The 22885-nt window shown below is 40.2% G+C and overlaps 3 protein-coding genes across 5 annotated transcripts in view; 1 reads left to right on the forward strand and 2 right to left on the reverse strand.

The window, feature by feature from the left end:
* megf6 (multiple EGF like domains 6) overlaps positions 1-14118 on the reverse strand; it is a 58173-nt gene extending 44055 nt beyond the window's left edge. For both annotated transcript variants that reach the window (XM_038693903.1, XM_038693902.1), the window contains exons 1-4: positions 13852-14118; positions 12647-12781; positions 12005-12114; positions 11455-11559 (exon numbers count right to left, since the gene is read on the reverse strand). In XM_038693903.1, coding sequence (XP_038549831.1) covers positions 11455-11559; positions 12005-12114; positions 12647-12781; positions 13852-13928 — 427 coding nt within the window. In that variant the 5' untranslated portion in view covers positions 13929-14118. The remainder of the gene's footprint in view (positions 1-11454; positions 11560-12004; positions 12115-12646; positions 12782-13851) is intronic.
* An 854-nt stretch (positions 14119-14972) lies between these two features.
* On the forward strand, positions 14973-20140 carry mffa (mitochondrial fission factor a). The gene is given in 9 exon segments (XM_038693728.1): positions 14973-15178; positions 15806-16023; positions 16700-16711; positions 16714-16868; positions 16967-17058; positions 17992-18156; positions 19050-19106; positions 19351-19435; positions 19539-20140. Coding segments are annotated over 8 exon segments (912 nt in total). The 5' UTR covers positions 14973-15178; positions 15806-15809; the 3' UTR covers positions 19671-20140.
* Positions 20141-20479: 339 nt separating this feature from the next.
* On the reverse strand, positions 20480-22117 carry dnaaf1 (dynein axonemal assembly factor 1). Of its 2 annotated transcripts, XM_038693725.1 has the most exons (3): positions 21707-22117; positions 20890-21613; positions 20480-20808 (listed from the first exon to the last, which is right to left on the reverse strand). In XM_038693725.1, exons 1-3 carry the CDS (start codon positions 21977-21979, stop codon positions 20705-20707), a joined length of 1101 nt encoding a protein of 366 aa, XP_038549653.1. In that variant the 5' UTR covers positions 21980-22117; the 3' UTR covers positions 20480-20704. The 2 variants fall into 2 exon arrangements, with proteins under 2 accessions (XP_038549653.1, XP_038549652.1); XM_038693724.1 differs by having other exon boundaries at positions 20480-21613.
* Positions 22118-22885: the final 768 nt, after the last annotated feature.

Raw genomic sequence — 22885 nt, forward strand, 5'->3', positions numbered from 1 at the left:
TTATTCTAATGTACAAGCTAAAAATGTAGGCCAACTAACACTCATTGTTTTTTAGGATTATTTAGTGTTCATTGTAGAACTACATTGCTGTAGGTGTACTGCTGCTGTGATGTGTGCATTTACTGTTTTGTTTTTATGTCTTTACAATTGAGGAGCACTAAAGTGGCATGCACAAGGTTTGATGTCACGTGTGTTTGGTTTGGATTAATGAGCTAATCAATTACTGCTTTCAGTTCAGCATGCTGTCACTCATATTAACATGAATGTGGTGAATGTGGTAACATGAATGGTCCAGAATGAAATTTACCAACAACACCTGGATAAATTACGATAACATGTTGTACAGACATTCATGTTCCTCAGAGGATGAATCCTACTGACTTTGGTGATCTTTTAGTGAAATATCTCAACAGTTTTTTTGGTTTTTGTACAAAACTCGTTTTCTCATCAGCCTCAGCTGTAACTTGTGTTTAATGCTATCAAATGTTAGCATGCTAACATGCTTAACTAAGATGCTGAACATGGTAAACATCATGCCTGCTAAAAATCAGCATATTAACATTGTCATTGGATTGTATTAGCATGACTCTTTCTTGTTTTATTTTGTAAATGTACTAATCGAACCTATAGTACGTTGCTGTTGCGCAAAGCTTAAAAGCAATAATAATAGTAATTTGCCTTAACCATTTACAGGGTTGCAGTCTCATATGTGTCAGGGTTTGGTCCGCATCTCTGTTTGCTCCTGTCTTATTTTGAAATTGTCTGTTGTCTGTCTGTTTGGTCTGTTTGTTTCTTGTTTTACTTAGAAGTTTTGTCTGCCCCTTGTGTCATTGTCTCGTTTTACTTATGTCTCATGATTGTCTCAGTGGTTTCACGTGTATGTGATTATGTTCATCTCACCTGTGTATTTAACTGGTGGCCCGTCTCTCACTCATTGCGTTTTCATTGTTTTATATGTTGTCTGTTACAGTGGAGGTTTGGATTGCTCATGTTTCTTGTGTCATATTTTTGGTTTATTCCCCGTGTTCTCCCCTGATATTTGGTTTTATTTCTCTTGGACTCTTGGACTGTTCACTTACCTCAGTTGTGGATTACCATGATTTGTTCGGACTGCCAACCTGCTTCACATCCACTGTAAGTTTTCCACCTGTTTTTGTTAATAAACCATGTTGTAAATTACCTGATCAGCTCCTTTATCTGCATTTGGGCCCAAAACACCAGTTTTCCATGTCAGCTACTGAACCAACCACAACAACATGCTTTTTCCCATGTAACAAAATGCTTATTTCTATCAACTCAGATTTAGACCAATAACACCAGATGCATAAATTTCATCTTGGCACAGTAGGTAGTTACCATGACAGAAAATTTGTTGCACTTTCTGGTTACTTTAAAGAGCATTTAAGCAGAGGAAAGAACAGTCCATCAAGTGCTGACACAAACGCCTGTGAACTAGATCACTGGTCAAAGGTTGTTCGTGGACAGCTGAGGGGCTTTAAGGAACCTGTCACAGAGAGGACAGTAAGCTTCAACAATCAGCTCAGTGGCAAATGAAGATGAGACAAAAGTGGGACTGTTTTCAAGATGTTCCACTGAATGAAGTGGGCAGCTAGCTTGATAAAGGGATGCAATCAATCATGGCTTTCAACACTGAGAAAGAATACCAGTTGCCTTTAGGTCCTCAACCAATCAGACAATAAGAGAGTGAAGAAACACAGAGCTAGTGTTTGATGTACTGAGTCACATTTTAAGTGTTATTGCTCACTATCTTCTTGCTGCGGTGTCTGTGTGAAGAACCAGTAATCCTGTACATTTTGGACCATACAGTATGGATGCATGCCTTACCACCTCACCCAAGCACCTACACATGTTTTCCATTTGTCCTTTAACAAAGAATTTATGTTCTAATATAATAGGGATTTTTAGAGACTGTATAGTTTGTCAGTCTTAGTGGGACACATTTTCTTTCCTTGCTGTGCACATATTGTCCTTTTATTTTATTATAGCGTTAATCAAATCTAATTTGTTTCCTCACAGCGCGGGACAAATTACTAGAATGATGAAAACTGGGTGCTGTTCTGGTTTTGTAAGCAGACAACTTTCACCCATTGGATAAAGCTTAAGTATATAGATCACTTGAGATGAGAACTGACTTACAGATGATAAGAGACAATGAAGGTGATTTTCATCTATCAGTCCTAAATAAAGTGCATATGGCATTCCATTCAAGGGCTTTGGTGAAGAGCAAGAGTCTACTCACACATGCACAGTATAGGAGGATTAAGTCACTGGGTTGTACACATTAGTCTGCACAGCAATTAATCACACAGTATTAAACTCATTTAGTCAACAAGTGAGTTGATGCTACCAGATTTAATATATTAATGAACAAATGTATTCTGAACCCCCGCGACCCTGTCCACAGGATAAGCGGTTGACAATGGATGGATGGATGGATGTATTCTGAACCAACACCTGGGAACCAAGTTTAACTTTTTGCCCTTTATCTCCATGAAAGCCTCTGTCAGTTTGGTTCTTGAACATCTGGAAAAGCCATCCTCTAGGGTTGAGCTATATAGAAAATGTCTTGCACAGAAAGCATGGAACGTGGCTGTAAATACCTTATGTTTAGTAGGTATGGGACTACTTGGCATCTCACAGTAACAAACAACTTAGGTGAACTGATTTCACAGACATAGATGAAGAATAATTTGTGATTAGAATGTTAAGAAAAAGTATTGTTTAATTGATTTTAATCTTGAACTGGACTTAATCCACATCTATAAAGTTAACGATGTTGTTAGGATGTTAATGAAACAACATTGGATTGTCTCTTGTATCTGAGAAACCTCATGTAACACATGCATCAGAGCCCCTGATGTATGCTGTAATAAGTGCCTGTTAAAACAATACTTCCCAAAATGAAAATCCATCCAACTAATGAACGTCAAAAGAAGTTTATATTTCTTTAGAAACCATGGTTAAAGATCATTAGTAGCCTTTTCTAAAGTAAGGTTGTAATTTGCCTACTTGTAGCATCCCTACCAGTGTCCTCCCTTTCACAAGCTTATTTTCCTAAACCTAATGCTAACACTACACGGGCATAGCCAACCCAAGTTAAAGGAAGATGAACTCCTTCATTCTGGGAGTGCTCCACTGCTACTGTAGGAATCTCACAGTGAGCCTAGGTAGCACATGGTTAATCACACAGACCATTAGCTCCAACCCGCTCAGCAGTAACCCGGTAAACACTGGTGCCTTAATGCATTTGGAGAGATGAGGGTGTGCTTGTTAAGTGTGTGAGAACTTCCTTCCATATGGCAGCCATTATGTCCTAATGAGCTTCTTCCTCTGATAGCTATGCTAAGCATGTAGCACTCATGTTGCCCAGTCTGTCCTCCTGTCAAGGCCAGCTACCTTCAAGTCTGTGTCTTGACATATGATTCCTACATCCACATAGTTAATGGCAGACATGAGGAATGAAAACAGGAAGGGGAGACACACAGCGCTTAAAAAAAGCAATATGACTGAATGGTGTGTGTTTATCTACTACGGAAGAGCCCAGGAAAAACCTGTAGGTAACTGGCTTATCCAGGTAACTTCAGGAGTACCTTTGTGACGTTGGGTGGAACTTCACGATTAACTCATACTATGAAAGGTGGATAGTTTACCCAAGGTCTGCTGCCATGGCAATTTAGGCTGCATCTCTAAACTGCTCTAAGCAGGTTATCTTCGTGGTTAAGTTACCCATATACACACCACATCTGTACTCAGTGTTAAGGAGATTAATACATACCACTTGTGACGCCTAACTCAATAGCATTACATTACAGCAAGCCCTGCAGCCTCTGTGATTTAGGGAAAATAATTAATGGGCCAATTTCTGAGATGTAGACCATATGTATAGGCTAACTTAATTGAATTATCCTAAATGTTTCCACATATTTAGATTGACTATTTTACGCGTCCAAACCGGTTGGGATTAATAATCTGAGGACAAAATTCCTAGATGAAAGTGGTAAATTTGTAACAACAGAACTTAGAAATTCCCTAAGATTAAAGTCACAAAAAATCCAAATGTTTTCTTTTGAATACACCCAATTCACAGCAAATTCTCGAAAGTCCCAATGCACATGATAATATGGTGATTGTAGGCTGAAATTCACTGCATGCATAATACATGGCAGAGGTGTATGATGTTGCAGCCTTGTAAAATGAAGCGATGTGGTTCCTTGACAAAAAACACAATATTTTTTTTATAAATGTATGACTATAATTTCAGAGAATATTCAAGTTTTTAACTTGTAGATTTGTGGAATAAAATCCTTTAAATTTACCACTTTAATCTTGGAACCCCACTCCCCTGGCTCCTGGCTGGATTTATTACAGTGGACATAATATGCAGTTGTACCTTTACATCTTAATCATATTACACATTAAAGAAGAATCCATAAAATACTAAATAGAGAATAACAACAAGAACCCTGTTAATCTAATTACAATTTTACTTAATGCACTGCTAACAAGACTAACCTGTATGTGTTGGCCCCACCGTGTTAGATTTTGCCATTAATGTTTCTTCACACTCCTCATATCGTGACACTATCATCAGGCATTCTTCTGGGAAAAATACAGAGCATCCGCCATTGTGAAAATAAATCTGCCTGCACGGTGGAACCTGCCCAAGTGAAAGCGCACCAACTCCAATTAAGTTAACACCAACTCACTAATTAAGAAACTAATATCTTATTCACCGTCGTAGTACCATTTAACACCTGTGCGGGCAATGAGAGTTTGTCAACCCTGAGTTTGCTTGATAATCCTGAGTTAAATCTGAGTAAGTTAAACTCCCTTTGTAGTACTGGGCTCTGGAAACACAACATTTCTGCTGTTCAACTACTTCAGCAGATTTGGTTGAAACAATAATCCATCTGGCCTTTTAAATCTTCCCAGAGGAAGAGTTTGTCTATCTTTTCAGATAATCATCCTAACAGTGCAATAAAACATCTCAAGCATTTTTTGGTGCTTTGGTGGCCATTGAGTTTTCTTAATCCAATATTTTAACTCAACACTTAAACGACGGCTCTAGTGGTTCAGTAAAGCACAAGTATCCATTACTGGAAGGTCTGATGTAGTCTGCCAGAAGCTGCACTCAGTTGTTTAATAGCTGATAATTTCCATAAATGATCACCTTAAGTAATATCTTTAAGTGTTTTTGTACAGTTCTGGGTGTATAAAGAAAATGTCCAGGGATAAAAGTACTGATTACTCAATGATTAAGTTCATGTTACATCAGTCCAGCCAACTTTAAATGGATCTGTTCATCTATGAAGACTTACATTGTTAATATCAGTGAATCTTTCAGTAACCTCTAATAAACAGAACAAGAGAGCCGCCAGCCAAGGCAAAGACCAACGTGTCAGAGGTAATCATGTGGTCTGCACTGCACTTCTTTATGAAAACAAAGAACATCATGACATCCACACCTAAAAATCTCCAGCACCACAGCGGCTATATAGTGACTCAGTTTTGGTTAAAGAAATCATTGAAATGAGACCAAAACAAACAATAAGGTCTGCCATCATTAGAACCATTTGGTTCCCATCATATCTTAATTCAAAACACTGTCTGCTGCACTCATTTGACACAAATGAAGCCCTTTAATGTGTTAACTGAGCCTTAAGATTAAGGTTCAGTATCCAGGATTAAACAGTTTTAGGACCAAGAGAGTTGGGTGCATAAATGTTATTGCAGACGAGATCGAGGTCTTTACCTCATTTTCTGACAATGATTTAGCTTGAAACCATAACAGGCCTACAAATGTGTCCTTTTGTCTCAATGAGACGTTCAATAGGCGCATGTTACTCAGAAGTCAAAACAAAATGCTTAGGATTGACATGGAGCTCTGCAGTGGAACTAACTGCGTGTTAACAGTCAAACATGTTAATCTTTACACATGGTGTGTTAGTTAACTTAAGGTGAAAGGACCATTCCAGACCTTTTCCCTACATTGTAATTAAGGGAGTCACATGCACGGATGTATGATATTATTGCCTAAGCTATGTGACAGCAGCGGAAGAGAAACAAAGACTGACTGATGATTCATGGAGTAAACACGAGTCTTAAATTACTTCTAAACTGGGCACAATAGCGCACAAATACGCCATTTCACAAGTATCATACTAAAATAATAGTATGTTATAGCGTAACAGAGCTAAGCATGGAGGAGAGAGGTATTTTTTTCCTAAAGAAGCAAACACATATTGTCTTTTTAAGCCAAAGATTCCAGAGCCACTCTACTGCAAATGCAAGGAGCCATCTCCAACTGTATCTCTTCAGCACACAAATAAGCACACCTTAATACACACATACACAAGCATATGTGCAGAGGTGTACATACAGTAAACGGACATACACAGTGACAGATGTGTTTAATTTAATAGGGAAGGAAACCAATCCTGCCCAGACATGAGCTCAGTGATTGAGGTGAGAACTGAGCCTATGGGAGACAGCCCAAGGTCCTGGGGATTAAACACTAGAGTTCACGTGAAGAAAGACGATTCCCGTGTGAGAAATTGTGATTTATATTGCAACAGCTTTAAAGCTTTCTGCAGCTTTCCCCAGAGCGAATGCTTGGTGATAACACTGTCCACAACACTTTTAATGGTAAAAATAATTTATTAAATAATAACATTCTGGTTTGACTTTGGTGGTATACCTATGTGTGTGCATGTCTGAAAAGAGAGAACAGTATCATTTTGTTTGCCCAAACATTTCCCCCAAAGTCAAGACTGTTTAATTAACATAGTTGCTTCTAGTATTTAATACTGTGTCATCACAACCTGAATCAGCCCCATTTCTTCTTAAATGTGAGTAATTCTGAATATCTGCTGATGTCATTACATAGCTAAAACCTTCTAATACAACAGGATCCAGGCACTGTCCATAATCACTCCTCTAGAAAGTGCTCTGAAAACAGCCAGGCTTTTTTTAGTGAGTACCAGATGCTTTCTGTCCTCACACTGTTATGTGCCTGAGCTCTCTTAATTTCATGCAGACCCATGCACCAATTTAACTAAAGCAAAGCCTAGTCCAAGACTTAATAGAGTGGGACAGAATGGCATTCACAAGCAGTGGTAAATACAACCATTACAGAGCAGGCTCCAGTGTCTCAGCACATGCTTGGGCTGTGTCCAGGCTGTTTATTACCTCACAGTGTCAACACCATGGCCTTGGTGTTGGTGGCTGACATACATTTCCATGGATGGTGCCTTCTGTCTCATATCAAAGATTGGAAGCATGTGGCCGGTCGGCCCCCTCAACACACAGTGGGCTCTACCACCACATCTTGGCAGGAATACCAAAGAGAGTACCGTTCAAGAGGCCAATCCATGATGAGTGCTGAAAAGAGGGGAGAGAGAGCAGAGCACAGGCTCTCACTTGAAGTATTACCAGAGCCAGGCTGCTCTTTAACACTGCTCTCAGATCTCCCTCTACTGAAGTCTAGCTGGAGTGAATTGTGCTGAAAAGGCAAGGCTGATATGTTGTCTCAGCAGCAACCCCTCTCATCCTTCTTCCTTCTGGTTTGTCTGAAGCACCATCAGTGTTAATAGTGATAGTGAGAGATCATTTGCCATACACATAGTGATCCAGAAAAGCATTACTTTCTCGGTAACAAACTCATTTAATCTCCTTATTTGCCATTTAGGCCAATCATTAAGTGTTATGTCTGCCTCACAAAGAAACACGTTCTTTAAACATGCAGTAACTGATTTTTTTGGCCACTTGGGGCAGCGGAAACAAGTTGTAAACAAAACACTGACATTTATCACATTTTAAGTTAATGTAGCAAAGTTGTTCGCAAAGAGTTACCTAATTACAGACCAAAATTAGTGTTCATTTGTAGTCGTGTTTCTATCCACCTGGAAACTGTAGGTCCAATATTCACACTCCTTTAGCTCTGTTTTGGTCTCAACCAACTCCTGAGGAAATTATATGACTCTTTAGCAGTTAAATCCTCCACTATGTCCACCAACTAGTCGCTCACTTTTTCTGTGTATGCTGTATCGTGCAGGGCAGGTAGTGTACAGTGGGGTTTTAGGGCTTTTTTGCTGAAAACAGCTGCCTGTTCTGGCTGGAAACCAGGTTGATGAGAGCAGTGAAAGGGAACTAAAACATAGAGCTATGGGGAACTGCAGCAGAAATTCTCTGTGGATTCGTCACTACGAGCAATCTCCTTCACATACAAGGAGTCATGTGATCCAGTGTTAAAATAAAAATCTATTATAGCTGCCTTCATTTTGGCTTGTATCAACACACAAATGCACAAACACACTTGTACACTTACACATACGGAGCTTACTTATGCTTGCACATAGGGGATAAACCAAAGTGCTCAAATACAACACAATAACAATGAATAGGACAAAATAAAGTAATTCTCTTGAGGAAATTTGAAAAGACTGATTTACCTTTGCAATAAAACAGCAGCTCACGTGCACTTCCTCAGGCTTCAGTACAGGTGCAGCATATAATATACAAATGGAAAGATAGATTGGCAAATGGACACCCAGAAAATCAGGCAAGGCAGAAAACAGACAGAGACAGCAAACTCTTACATGCTACAATACTACAGGAATGGGAAAGGGTAAGAACATGCAGGAAACACCATATAATAAATCTGATGAAGCCTTGTGAAACAGCTTCATGACCAAACATCAAGTCCAGTTGCCTTAGTACGCCAAGATAAATCTACAGAGGCCAACATTCCTGCCTCTCTCTACCGTATCTGCTTTTTCTCCATCGTACATGAACCCCATACATGACAGTAATAAGTCTGTCATTGTGGAATGTTAAAGCTCACAACGCAAATCTAATAACGATGAGGATTCTCTAGTGAAACCCTGGTGGCGCAGTGTGCACATATAGATATACAGGTTTCCCAGGTAGTTGTAACCTTTCGTATTAATTATGTTATGCTGGAATGTGCCATACATATTCTACTGTGGACGGACAGCAAGTTTCCTTGCTGGTCTGTCAAGGAATAATAATAGTTAAGGTTTTTGGGAATGTCCCATTGCTCAATTTACTGGTTAAGTGAACACTTTCAGTATAATGATGGCACTATCCAAAGTAATAAGTCTGCACTTTTCATAAAATAATGTTATTATTATTAATAGTCCATAGATTTCTACAAGACAATGTCATAAGTTTAAGTCTTACATAATATTATTTATGATATAACAATGAAACTTAGACAGAGTGTCTGTTACTGTACCATTACTGTAGTCAAACCTCACTCAAGATTTTCATATAGACCAATTTGAATTATTGTTTTGAATTAATATTTTTTAATTATTTTGGACTGAAGAAATACAGAAAAGCAAATGTTAATTATGACAAGGACCTAACAAGACTTTCCAAAAGGATTCTGAAACTGAATTTTATGAATAAGAATACAGCTAAAATGCTCTAAAATGACTTAACAACTGGGCTGAATCCCTTACAACAAAGAATAATTGGTGTATGTCTCTGCACCTAGCAGAGGTTCAGTGGAGGAACCTGGCTGAACACAGGAGATTGGCTGACTCTCTCCTTGTATAATGATTCTGGCTGAGGAGTGAGGTTAAATCTGTCTCAAGAGATGAGACAAGGAAAAACGTTTAAAGAGAAGAGCAAGATGAATTCTTACTGAGAGGGATGAAAGCACAGGATGTGGAAGAGAAAAAGAAAAAACAGAGGTATTCTGATTAGATCTAATGTCTCTGTTCCCAATCTGTCACTCCGATGTGTGAAAACCAAAGAGCCCATGTCAAAACAAACGCAAGGGAGAGCTGCCTCTAAGAAACAATGACATGTTCCTGTGAAATGGTAAAACCCCAGGCAGGCAGGCACTTTCTCCTGGGAAAGTCAAGGAATCAAACAGGAGAGCATCTGCTGTGTGTATGTGTGTGCATGTGTGTGTGTGTGTGTGTGTGTGTGTGTGTGTGTGTGTGTGTGTGTTTGCAAGCATGTGGGGGGTAGGAACCATATATCCTCTGTTCACCATTCTGTCTCACCGGGAATATTCCAAAACACTAACAACCATCCTCCTGTTTGCGTGTTGACGTAGACCGCAGGCGTTTGGACAGTAGAAAGAACAGACGCTGACGAGACAATGCCCAGAGACAAGGGGGGAGATCAGGTTTTGTTTACTGCTTACTGTAAGTGTTGACCATTTAATGATGACAGATCCCAGGTTCAGACTGTTTAGTTGCACTGTAGGTGTTATTATTTAGAAGAATGAGTCTGAGGTTAGTTAGTAAGCTCTCAGGTACTTAAACCCTCCCCTCCCCAACCCTAAGTAATAATAGCTGATTCAATACATATCTAATGAATAGTTTGATATTTGGGGAAATTCACTTAGCCTACTAGGGAGTTCGATGAGAACACTGATACCACTTTGATAACTGTACAGTACTGTAATTATAGGGCTACAGCCAGCAGTCAGTTAGCTTAGCACAAAGACTGCACACAGGGGGAAAAAGGTGGCCTGGCTTTATCCAAAGGTAAAAAAATCTGCCTTCCAGCACATCTAAAGTAGCCAGGCAACTAGACTCCAGGAAGTTACTGCTCCCACCCAAGAAACAGTGTGGGACATAACCCCTCATAAAACAGCAAATTGTCATTTTTACAATTCAGTCATTCTACAGATTAAACAAATGACATATCCTATGTTAATTAGTGAGCTTTAGAGGTGCTAGTACGGTGATTTTGTTACCTTCGGACAGAGCCAAGTTAGCTGTTTCTCTCTGTTTCCAGTCTTTAGGTTAAGCTAGCAAACCAGTTGCTGGCTGTAGCTTCATATTATTTACCTTACAGATATAAGAGTGGTATCAACCGTCTCGTCTAACTCTCCATCAGGACTCAAAGAGCCTTTCTCTATTACCAAAATGTTGAACTTCTCACTTTAAGTTGCTTGTCACAACTAAAAACTAATTTGAGTAATCTAATTACTTAAAGAATTATTGAACTACTATTCCTAAAGTGAAATATTGTCATATTATGTGACAACATTTGTTCTGGGCTTTTACTTCCTTAACCATTTGAAACCAGAACTGCACATACCCTTGTTAACATACAGTTTTTTATAGAGTGGAGGCTCAGCTAGGTTAGCCACAGCACTCCAGGCTCTAGCCTTCAAAGGAAATCATTCCTCCCAGAGAGCACTTCTTCTACCTTTTACTGCTCAGAGACCCCCACAGAGCAGCCTCATCCAATCATAGCTACACTACACGCTCATTCTGCCTTTGCAAAGTGAAAGCATAAGTTCTGAACTGGGCCTATTAAAGCCTAAACAACATGTTGCACACAAAGCTGCACTCAGCTCAATGCTGTATACTGTATGAATGCCTGCAATGCAAAGGAACGGAGCAGGTTTATAAACACGACCAACTTTTTTATCTGAAAACTCACCATATTGGCATTGCGTCCCTTTGAAGCCCAGTGGACACTGACATATCTGATCTCCAGTCTCTGCACAATGGCCTCCATTGAAACATGTATTGGCACCACACACCCCTGCAGATACCACATTACATTTTATTTTATTTATTTACTTTATTATACCAGGAAGTCCTTTGAGATATATATCTCTTTTCCGTGGGAGACCTGGCCAAGACGGCACAGTTACAGTTTAAATAGAAATAAAAACACAGTTGAGTGAAACAAACATCACATATCAAAGACAGGGACTAAAATCAGTTCACATGAGGCAGTGACATTTCTTAGCTAAATGGAGTTTTAACATGGCTTTAAATTCATTTAATGGGATAAGATCATTTAGATGTATATCACATACCATAAGGCTGCTGATGTTTCCATGTTTGTGTGCATTTCTATGTGTATGGATGATAAAGATCCCCATCCAGTCAGTGGGCTGGCTACATTCCTGCCTAATGTAATTGACATTTCTCCAGTTTAATGCCTTATGTGATACATATGCAGGCAAAATGCTATTACTCACTATGCAGACAGCCCATCTCTTCACCTTTCCGAGTCCAGCCAGGGCAACACTTGTAGACTGTGTGTGACTCCGTGCTATACACCTGTCTGTACACTGTGTAGTATGCTGTCCTGAGAAGGAGAAATGATGTTATAGTACACAATTTGATTTTATGGAAGTTACATTATAAGTGTATGCATATTGATAAAGATAATATGACCTGTAAAGAATAAAATATTTATGATTTCAACTATAACATTAAATTTGATATCTGTTTTATTCAAATGTCTATAAATAGCAAGACCTCACCTCATTATATCAATTATATGTGTACTAATTCACAGTTACTTTTCAGAATGGAACCAGTTTTTCATATTAGATGAACGTGAACCTAGTTTGTGACTTTTTGATGATCTCTGATCCCACTGAGCAGGCAAAGAGAAAGAGAGGCTCTCTTTCCATCAACAGTCATTCCAGTTGTGCTTATAAATGGCAAAAACATGGCAATGGCACTTGACCTGAAACACTTGCAGTGGGTCAATGTATAAAACACTTCATCATGACTTAACCTACGGCAGCTGTACTTGTGAATGATGTCTTCATGGAATAGTAATGGTCAGTAATACAGTGTTGTGTGTGCTGTGGAAGAATTTTTGCTCTTACCTTCTCTCGTAGCCCATACACCATCTGTGGCTGGTACAGCCCTGTTTCCACACCTTAACCATCCGGGTAAAAGCTTGCACACAAGGCTGACGGACCCCCAACATGGACATCTCCTGGTCAGCACAAACATTTGGCCTGTACATGGAAATCACACAAAACCGAGAAGGAGACAAGATGCAATCAAAAAAATTGCTGAAAAAAAAATCTGAAGTACATGTAAATAAAAACTTATTATATATTATTATATTATATGACGTTCAAGACCAGCATGTGAGTAGGCAACGTTTTTTATTGTTGAGTGAGTAGAGAGGGAAGCTACAGAACTCCTGATGGTGGCCTAAGTCTGTTGCAGTGCCAATGTATTCCAGCAGACATGAATTTCCACATGTTCAGTTGCATAAGCATCAGCATCATCACACACATTGTTAAACAATTTTACAGCTTCCTGTGTGGAGCAATATGCTTAAGGTCCAGTTTACACTTAAGGTCCAGGAAAAACACAATCTATGGTTTGGACACTGCCTACAGCAGGCAATAAACAACCAATTAAATTCAACAGGAAATTGTTTTTTTTCTTCATTCATTGTTTGCATATTCATGTGCGTGCATGCATTCACTGACGTGTATGTTCCCTACGCAGCACAGAGGTTTGTACTCTGCATCTGTCTGTGTTGTCAGTGCAGGTATCCCTAACTATCCAGAGGTGTCCTCCACAAACCATCTGGCTTCAATACAGAGTAGCCTGAAGTTAATTAGAGGAAGTATTCGCCTTCTCCGGTAATTAAAACGATTCCTTCAATCATGCCCAGCACAGTCTATTTAAATTTGGAAACCTCTGGTAGAGTACTACACACAAAAAAAATCACATTCCATTGGAAGCTATTATGCAGAAGCACATTACAGCAGTGCTGTAAACCCCATCAATTCTTGTATGGGACCTGAAAGAGCGACGCCTAGTGGGCACTGAACAGAAAAAACTACAAAGTAACAGAATTACAGACAAAAGCAAAAGTTAAACTATTTGTCAAACTTGGCTTTGACAAATAAACTTCTTTTTATGTAGGCTCTGGCACAAGTGTGTAGGCCTAATTACATTCTAATTTAAAACCATGTAAACGTAAAACATTCTCATTCACCTAATAAGTTAGTAAAATCCAGGCAAAGTGCAAATTAAAAACAGTGGAAACGTATAAAGCGTCACTTACATGTCAAGATGCAGCTCCAGAGATGATGCGATGTGCATGGTGCTGAATAATATCACACACAAAATATCTGGCAACATAATTTCAGTCGGTTACAGACACGGAGACAAGTACTCAATCGGCGCAGCCTCTGTGTCCATCAAATGAAGAGCATCCTGACATTTATGGAAGTCCGCCTTAAGACATGACTCAAACGTTGATGTTCGTCTTGCATTTATATTTCCCGAAGCCAGAGCTGCTTTCCCCGGTACTGGTTAAGTAGAGGGAAGACTTGTCTCATGTCAATCGCAGTCTTTGAATGGCTCCTAGTAAACGCACCACCCACAGTCACTAAGGGGCCACCTCCCAAAACCCCCCGCGAGATTGACCTGTGCATCTACTAGCCTATATTATTAACACACCCAGACATGCTTTTGGCTATTTATTGAATAAATGCATGATGTGATGTCCAGTTGTATCAAATGAAATTCTCGCCTAAGGGTTCTTATAAATATATCCTTGATTGAAAAGTTATATCCTCCTTATGCAGGAAATGAGATTGGATTAAATATAAGAAACACCACTGAGTATAATGCAGTCCAGTACATACCACAACACTAACTAAATAAATCTGAGGACAGGATAGGACATGAATTTATTGTAAGGATAAATCAATAAATGTTTAACATGCATAATTTATATGATGGCGTTCTGTAAGATATATATTTTATATTAAATAGCTATTAGTTCAGATTAATAACTTTATTGATCCATACAAGGAAATTCAAATGTCCCAGCTGAAAAATGAAGAAGCCTATAAAAAACAGATGCATAGTATAAATAAGTAACAGACAAACTAGAATACTATATACATTATGAATATCTACCACATACAATACGAGTCATGTAATTAGGAGTACTGTTGAGAACTTTATGATAAATAAATTCGAGTAAATTCAAATGATTGGTTACCCTTATTGTTTACACATCGAACCAAAAAATATATAAACTTGGACAAAATGAAACATCAGCATCTCATGTAATGTAATGATAAAGTTTATTGTAATAAATACAGTGATGTAATGTTCCTGCTTTTGACTTCAGCGCTTGGTGCAAGCGACGTCACTTCCTGCTGAGGTTTGGCACTTCCTGTTTGGAGTACAGTCCTGAGGAAGAAGAGAGGTGGTCCTCTCTCGTATCAACTCAAGGAGATGCTTGACAGCACCATCGTCTGTATTTCCTACATTTAACTGTACCATTCGGAGTATATTTAGACGTTTTTATTTCCTTCAGGGTTTGATATATATATTGTTCTTTGGAGAGGTAGCTATCCTTAGCGGGAAACGAAACGGTAAGATATCGAAACTAACGCGCTAGCTTGAAATGGCGCTAATGTGTTGTTTAGCTGTCTAACCAAATCTAACGTTAGCTGATCTCCGGACAGTAACTTAAACCATTGAGATAGACAGTTGCAGTTTACAAATTACTTCAGATATTGGTGATTGTTCGTGTTCAAAATCAGTCAAGTAACTATTCTGTATTAACGTTAGTTTCACTAGTTTCACAGTATTAGCCAATTGTATATTGTTGTTGCGATTAGCAATTAGTTAGCATTCATGTAAAAGAAAATACATGCCCTGCCAATGTCCAGAGTAGTTCATGACATCCCCCTTTGTGTCTGCCTGCAAAGTCAGAAGACGTTGTCATCATATGATAGTGTCAAGAGCAAATTTCCATCCCACACTACTGCCTACAGCTCATCAGATGCACCAGTAACGTTATCTCTGAGGAGATCCTTGAAGAGATTCTTGTTGTGTGATATGTGTGTAGTAGTTGCAGTTTAATAAGATGTGCCAGTGGGTATGCAGCATGACAAGTTGTGTGAAGCCACAAAGATCTCTCATTGGCATGTTGTATGCCCTGTGTGACCTTTTTTTGTGACTAACAATTAACTCTGTGTTGCTGAACAAACACACAGCCAGATGAACGGAGCAGCATTCCCTTCCCCCACGGCAGAGATGGCGGAGATGAACCGTATCCAGTATGAGCTGGACTACACCGAGGGGATCAGTCAGAGGATGCGCATCCCTGAGATGCTCAAAGTGGCTCCTCATTCCCACCAGGACCCTGATGTTGGATTTCAGGAGGTCCCCCATAGTGTCATAATGCAAGTCCCAGAGAGAATTGTGGTTTCAGGTTAGTTTGCTGCATTCTGTCAGTGTACGGGCTGTGTTTTCTGTGCTGTTATTAAGTATTATAGGAGTGTTCAGTATATTATTACACAAACTCTGCTGACTGTAATCTAGCTATTACATGACTTTGTTTGAGAGATTCTAGATATCTCTCTATCAGTGGCTCAGGACTTTGGACACCCTTCAGGGGCCCCTTTACTGATCAGCATTAGTATCATGTGAATTATTTAAGACTGAAAATGAAATCTAGAGGCATATTGGTTCACTATGTGAAAACAGAAGTGATTATTCAGCTTAAAGATAGGGTTGGATGATTTACTTTAGAGGTATTTTTGTTATATTTATTGAAGTTCTCTTTAAATCCCAACAGCAATCAACATATGAAATGCTCTGACACAAAATAGGAAAACATCTAGTATCTGTGGCTGTCGCAGAACTGTATCAATCATCCAATCATGATTGGCTGGCCTACCTGCCTGTCAACTCATTTTGGGGAAGTGATTTGAAAGGAAGGCCTGAAGGGACGGGGTGGGATATTTTCGGTTGGATACTGTCAGAAGCTAGCTGCGTATCTACTCCAGCTTTAAGCATTCAAATCTCAGTACATTGTTTAAGATAAGTGAAGAATAAAATGCATCAGTCTCTCATTCGGGACTCCAATTCACACCTTCCTTTGTCAGGAGACAGTAATGACCCCAGTTCCCCAGACCCAGAGATCTGGACCTAATCCAGTCAACACCACTAGAAACCCTGTCCCTGAAGACTCCACCCAGAGTCCTGACCCTCAATGAGCGGCCCTTGGACTTCCTGGAAGAGGAGCAGCGGGCAGCTCCAGACAGCGAGGAGGTGGTAAGTGATAAAGCAACAAATTACCTATTACCAAGGACATTGCATAAAATTGACTTAAACAATTTATAAACCATAACCCAAATAAATTGTTTTTGTAGTTGCGGCCCCAAGGACGATTACGGCGGGAACGCTCAGCAAGTGAGAATGCAGCTGCCCGTCATAACAGTCAGCTGTTACGCAACGATTCAGCGTGAGTATTGGCCTTGGACATGCTGTCATTAGCTTGGTACCGGCTCCATCTTATCTCCTAAATGCATGTGCCTGCATGTTACATCTTTGCTTTGGTTCTATGTTTTCTTCCGTCTCTTCGTCTTTGTGATGTAGCTGGTTGTCTGTGGTCGCTGGTGTTGTAAGCTGTTTTGTTGTGAGAACGTTTGGTGCTTTCGGTGTTGCTGCAGAAGCCAGATGTTTTTGTCGCTGACAATAATCCATTAACACCATGATTTTAAATGTTTGACGCACTAATCCGTTTGGATTTTATCACTTCCAGATTTTAAAAATATTTAATGATGTCAGTACTACTGAAAAAGGATGAAAGATGTTGCTGTTTAGTTTGTAAACACAGTTGAAGACCACACTCCCCTCTCAGCAACACTGTAGGACACAAAACAACACACACACAAGCTGCTCAGATGTCAAGCACACACAGATTAGCTTACTTATTTTAATGTAGGCCTACTTCACACTACATGTGAAAAATTATAAATATCCAATGGGGACTTCCATATATGAACAATTTTATAATTATTTGGGGGGGAAAACACTTTCCTGATCATAACTGCATGTGTTGTCCTGGTACTACTGATAAGCTCACCAGCTCTAGTGTGGCTTGAACAGTGAATAAGACAGTGGTTTTTCTTGAGTAGTCTAAGCAGGATTGGAACAATTGTCTTGCCAATGCCTTTTCCGTTTCTGTTTTTTGTTGGGTGTATTATATGTTAGTAAAGCGCTGTTAGTGGTAGGCAGATTGAATCTCTAGCTATTATTACTAACATGAGTTTTACTTAGTAAAGTTGAGGCCAGATTTCCTTATTTCTCTCCCTCTCCTTCCTTTCTTTCCTCTTTGGTCCTTTTCTTCCCTTTTCCTCTGAATTTGCTGCTCTTTATGGTGGGCACTGAGCAGTGTGACCCCTCCTCCCCCGGCCACTGTCCACCCTTGCCCCTCTCTCACCACGACTGAGGAAGAACACAACCTGTACAGCGCTAACGGTGTTCTATCTTTCATCCAGTCCACTACACGTCGGGCTTACCAGCAAGTCCTGGAGGTCTTGGATGAGAACCCTCGCAGGTGACCTCCCAATCATCTGGTCATTATTTGCTTTTAAAAAAAGAAATTGGAAAAAAGGCAACACAGACTGCATCAACTGTCTTTGCTTATGCAAAGTCTCATTGAATCTGCTTTGATTTCTGCTCGTCTGCACCCTGTTTTTAGGGGAAGGGGCTGTTGTGTCTGAAATGTTGTTTGGCCCTTAGTTGTGTTGACAAGTTGGGAGTGTTTGTGTGGTAGGCTTACATGAGACATGATCTTACTGACTATTTGTCACATTCATTAACAATATTAATACAGCGTGTATTAATCAAAATGTAGCCATTTTGCTATTGCTACCCTTTAAATGGGTTTGGTCCTTGACATTACTGCTAGACATATTTCAGTTATTGAAGGATTAGATGACTGTGCTGACCCACTTGTTTAAGTTGGACTTGGCCTTGTCAACCATTTTAAACAAGCTGACAATGTGCAGAGCATATTAAATAACTTTACAGAATTTATATCGGCGTAGAAAGAACCTTAAAATACTCACAAATTTCAGCTTACACCTTCCCGAGGAAGGCATATGGCAAAAGCAGGGAAAAAGGCCTGCCTGCTCTGCCCACTTCAGAGGTGTGATTTACAAAACTTTCCTCCACATTCTTAGCCTCATGTCTGGCAGGGAAAAGATTTCTGAAAACCAGATAAAGAAATGACCAAGCAGTCTCATTTAAGAGTGCTTGTGTTAAATAAGACCTTGTAAAAGGCCCAGAAAGATTAGCCTGTTGCTTCCCAGGAAAAACGCAACAAGTATAGTTACGCGAAAAGGACATGCAAGGTGTGTGTGTGCATGTATGTATGCAACACTGTACCGTGTGTATGTTGCTCTTATTTTTCCCTTCTCCCAACCCTGTCTTTCCCCACCTTTATAGCAAACCATCACTGCGAGGGGGGTCGGCCTCAAGCTCCAACCCCCTGCATGAATCCAGGTAACTTCAGCCTGGCTATCTTCATTCTGATCCTTTTGTCCTCATTTTCCTCATCCTTTCCTACCTACCATTGTCATGTTGGGTCAAGAAAATAAGATCAGGTCCTGGTAGATTAAAAAAAACCCATCTATTTGAATGATGTCGCTATTGTGAAATTGCGCAATATATATCTAAAATGTACTAAATTATACCCTCTGCCCTGTTTGTACTGTGTAATTCTCAAAGAGACTGTTCTCTTTTCCAGGCTTACACTATCAACATATGAAGCCTCACTGGATGGGGGACCTGATGACATGACTGTGGTCGATGCAACAACACTTCGACGTCAGGTCAGTTCTTAATAAAATCTCCATCTTATGGTTCGAGAGCAAACGGTGGAACCTCTTTGACTGTGACTAAGACGATCTTTCTTCTTAAATTATTCATCTTTAGCTCATCAAGTTGAACCGGAGACTCCAACACTTGGAAGAGGAGAACAAGGAGAGAGCAAAGCGTGAGATGATCCTGTACTCAGTCACTGTAGCTTTCTGGCTCGTCAACACCTGGGTGTGGTTGCGACGTTAGAGCTGGCCTACGTTTCTGCCATCACCATGACAGAAGAACGTACTACCCCTTATTCAATGTGTCAAATGTTAGCTATGCGCTGCACTCAGTCCCTGTAGGAGGAGAAGACCGTGTGACACATGTGCCCAAGGCCTGTGGATCACAGGGCTGATATTTTGATTTAGTTTATTTAATACATGTACAGTTTTATTTTTTTACTCTTATTTCATCCGGTCTCGTGTTTTCTCATGTTTTGTTTTTATTACAAATCTTCTCGCTCCACGCTAAGCATGACGTGTTGTAAATATTTGTTCATGTCACTCAGAGCTGTGGAAAGAACCCATCCAGAGACACAGTACAGCAGAGTTTACCAAAATTGGAAAACGGAGCTGTAATGTGGAGATGTAACATGCTGAATATTTATTGCGGACAGAGTAATATGTGAGTTGAACCTGGACATGTAATGGAATTTAGTAAAACCATACATACGATGTTTTGTCCTGTGTTTTTATTGATGCATTAAATGAAATGCACACACATCACTATAATTCTGCTGATATATGAAAAAGAATATATGTCTCACACGTGTCTGACACTGGATTAAATGTAACTTTCTTTCCAGTTTTTATTTACGCTGGTTTTAATATTTTAATCGCAATTTCATTGTCTTTTTTTTTTCTTTAGATGCACTAAAAACTAACTGAAGTGTAGCCAGTGTACAGTTGATTAAAAATAATATATATTATTAAAAAGTTAACATCTCTTATCCTAATATGAAGGTATAAAGCTGTTATTGCAACTTAAGGAAACATTAAAGAGACGTGACCTGATGAAGTAAGGTTTATTCTGTTTTCACACAGTGTTACAATTAAGAAACATAAACAAACTGGCTTTAAAATGTTTAACACAAATATGCTGAACAATTTTCACTATTTTCAACAGATAAAAATATTACTACTTTTTTTTTTTTTTTTTTTAATTAAAGCAGGCTTTTCACACAGCTGGTCTATTGCCTGTCAGCACTAAGACATTTAATTTGAAGCACCTTGAAAGCATCATTCCAGCTCCTCAATCAGGCAGCGTGGTGGAGAAGAGGTTTGGTTTGTTTTGGACTTTCTCACTGGTTGAAAAAGCTGTGGCTCACAGGCATTCTCGTCCTCTGGATACACCAATGATGAAGACTTGTTAGAGACTCCAGTTGATTTGTTACAGCCACTCATAAAAAAGAGTAAATTTGTACCTGGACTGAAGGTGGTGATGCCCTCCCTCTGATTCCCAGTTGGTTCATCCTCACCGTTGCCTCCTGATGCCACCTCTACTTTTGGTTTGAACACTTGCTGAGGAGAGAACATCGACGTGAAGTCTTCTGTGTCCACGTCCTCCAGATCAGGCAGGTCGTCAATACACAGTGAGTGATGTAGTGGAAGGTGAATGGTTTCCAGTTGCTCTGCATCCTCCAGCTCTGTAACCAGTGGTCCGGGGACATGTGCTCGTACAACCTTGTCTGCTTCAAGTGGAGTCACCCTGACCAGAGAAGGCTGTTTCTTGTCAAACTGCTCACTCATGTATGCCGGCTCTCTCTCCGCATCATTTCTCATGAACTGGATTTGACGGGACTGGTTTTGTTTTTTATCTTCTGCTATTTTCTTTCCTGCAACACTTTCTTGCTCTTGTGCTGGATGCTCTGGATTCACCCCTTCTTTCTCCTCTCCGACAGGCTGCTTTACCTGTGATTTGTCCTGGTCATTTTTCTCTGACTGCTCTCTCTGCAACTTTTGACCTGGCTGTTCTGCATCTGGATGCTCACTGTTTGGCTGATGCCCCTGTGTTGACTGACGCTGCAAGAACTCTTCATGGGCATCCAGGCTGTCCTGCACAAAGGCTTGGATCTTCCCTCCATCAGTCAAAAATGGGTGTTGTTTTCTCACATGGAGTCTCCGGAGTAGTGGGAGCATCAGCCACCCCTGAAATAAAAACAGATTATTGTGTATAGTGATGCAAATCCACATTTACTCTGTGTATGTGCACTAGGTTAGTAAAAGTTAAAGCCAGTTCACCTTTCTCCTGTAGCTCTTGGAGACGCTGTCTCTTCTGGGCTTCACTTCGAATCTTTGCCATACCATCCAAGCTGTCCTGAATCTTTCTCCTCTCTCGTTTTCCCATTGCTCCATCTCTTTGCGCTCAGCTTCCAGCCCTCCCACTGCCCATGCCTCTGCACATGCCCTGTCTTTGAGGAACACAGGGCGATCATCGAGGAAGGTGAGTTGCTTGAGGCGCACGATCACGGTCTTCCTGTAGTTTGGGATCTTTTTCACCACCTCATTTCCCATTAATTCAGCACTCGCAGCTCTGGCATGGCCTCAAGAACACGGAGGATCTCAGGGTCACATAACAGATTGTGAGACATGTCCAGCACACTGATTGCCAGACATAGGCTCAGATGCTCTATGTCCCCCACAGTCTGCAGCTTATTGTGGGCAATCTGCAGAGTGCTCAGGTCGGGGAGGCAGGAGATGTGCTGTATGGTGTGTATGTAGTTGTTGGAGATATTCAGGGTGCAGAGCTTTTTCAGAGGTTCAAGGTTTTCCAGCTTGTTTATGAGGTTCTGCTGAAGGAACAAGCAGCGCAGATCAGTCTGGGCACCCAGGTTCTCAATGCGTTGAAAGCCATTACTTTCCAGCCAGAGACACTTCAGGCCTGTGTACTCCTCTAAGTTCTCAATGGTGGAGAAACCTTTGAAATGCAGATACAAGGTGTCATTCAGGCAAGGTGTTAAGTAAAGTTTGTTCTGCTTGCAAAGGTCTTTCAGAAATTCCTTGGTCATTCGTGGCCCTGAATATTTCCCCCTTTTCTCTTGAAGTGGGCTTTGAAGTTTGTTATTGTCCTTGTTTTCTTCAGCTCCATCCTTTATCACGGAATCCACTCCATCTTTGACGGCATCTCCACTTTCCATCTGAGTCGCTGTCGCTACTTTATCTCCCATCGTTTCCTCGACTTCAGCAGTGGACTACGCCGACAATATATTAAGTTAACAAGCAGGAGAAACAGATATACTTTCTACTTATTTTGTGTATGTATTCTAGCAGTCTGCAAAATTTATAGTCCCGTAAATGTCAATCTGAAGTCTGCTGTCTAAGCTATCGTTTACGTTTGTTTCCATGGTAACGCTTGGTCATTACGGTAGGAACGGTCTGGCTGACCGAATATTATTGTTTCTTGTTCCGTGTCGGACCGCT

The sequence above is a fragment of the Micropterus salmoides genome, unplaced genomic scaffold, assembly GCF_014851395.1.
Source record: "Micropterus salmoides isolate LMB-PRFRI ecotype aquatic unplaced genomic scaffold, ASM1485139v1 Ms_hic_scaffold_3, whole genome shotgun sequence".
NCBI classification, from domain to species: Eukaryota; Metazoa; Chordata; class Actinopteri; order Centrarchiformes; family Centrarchidae; genus Micropterus; species Micropterus salmoides.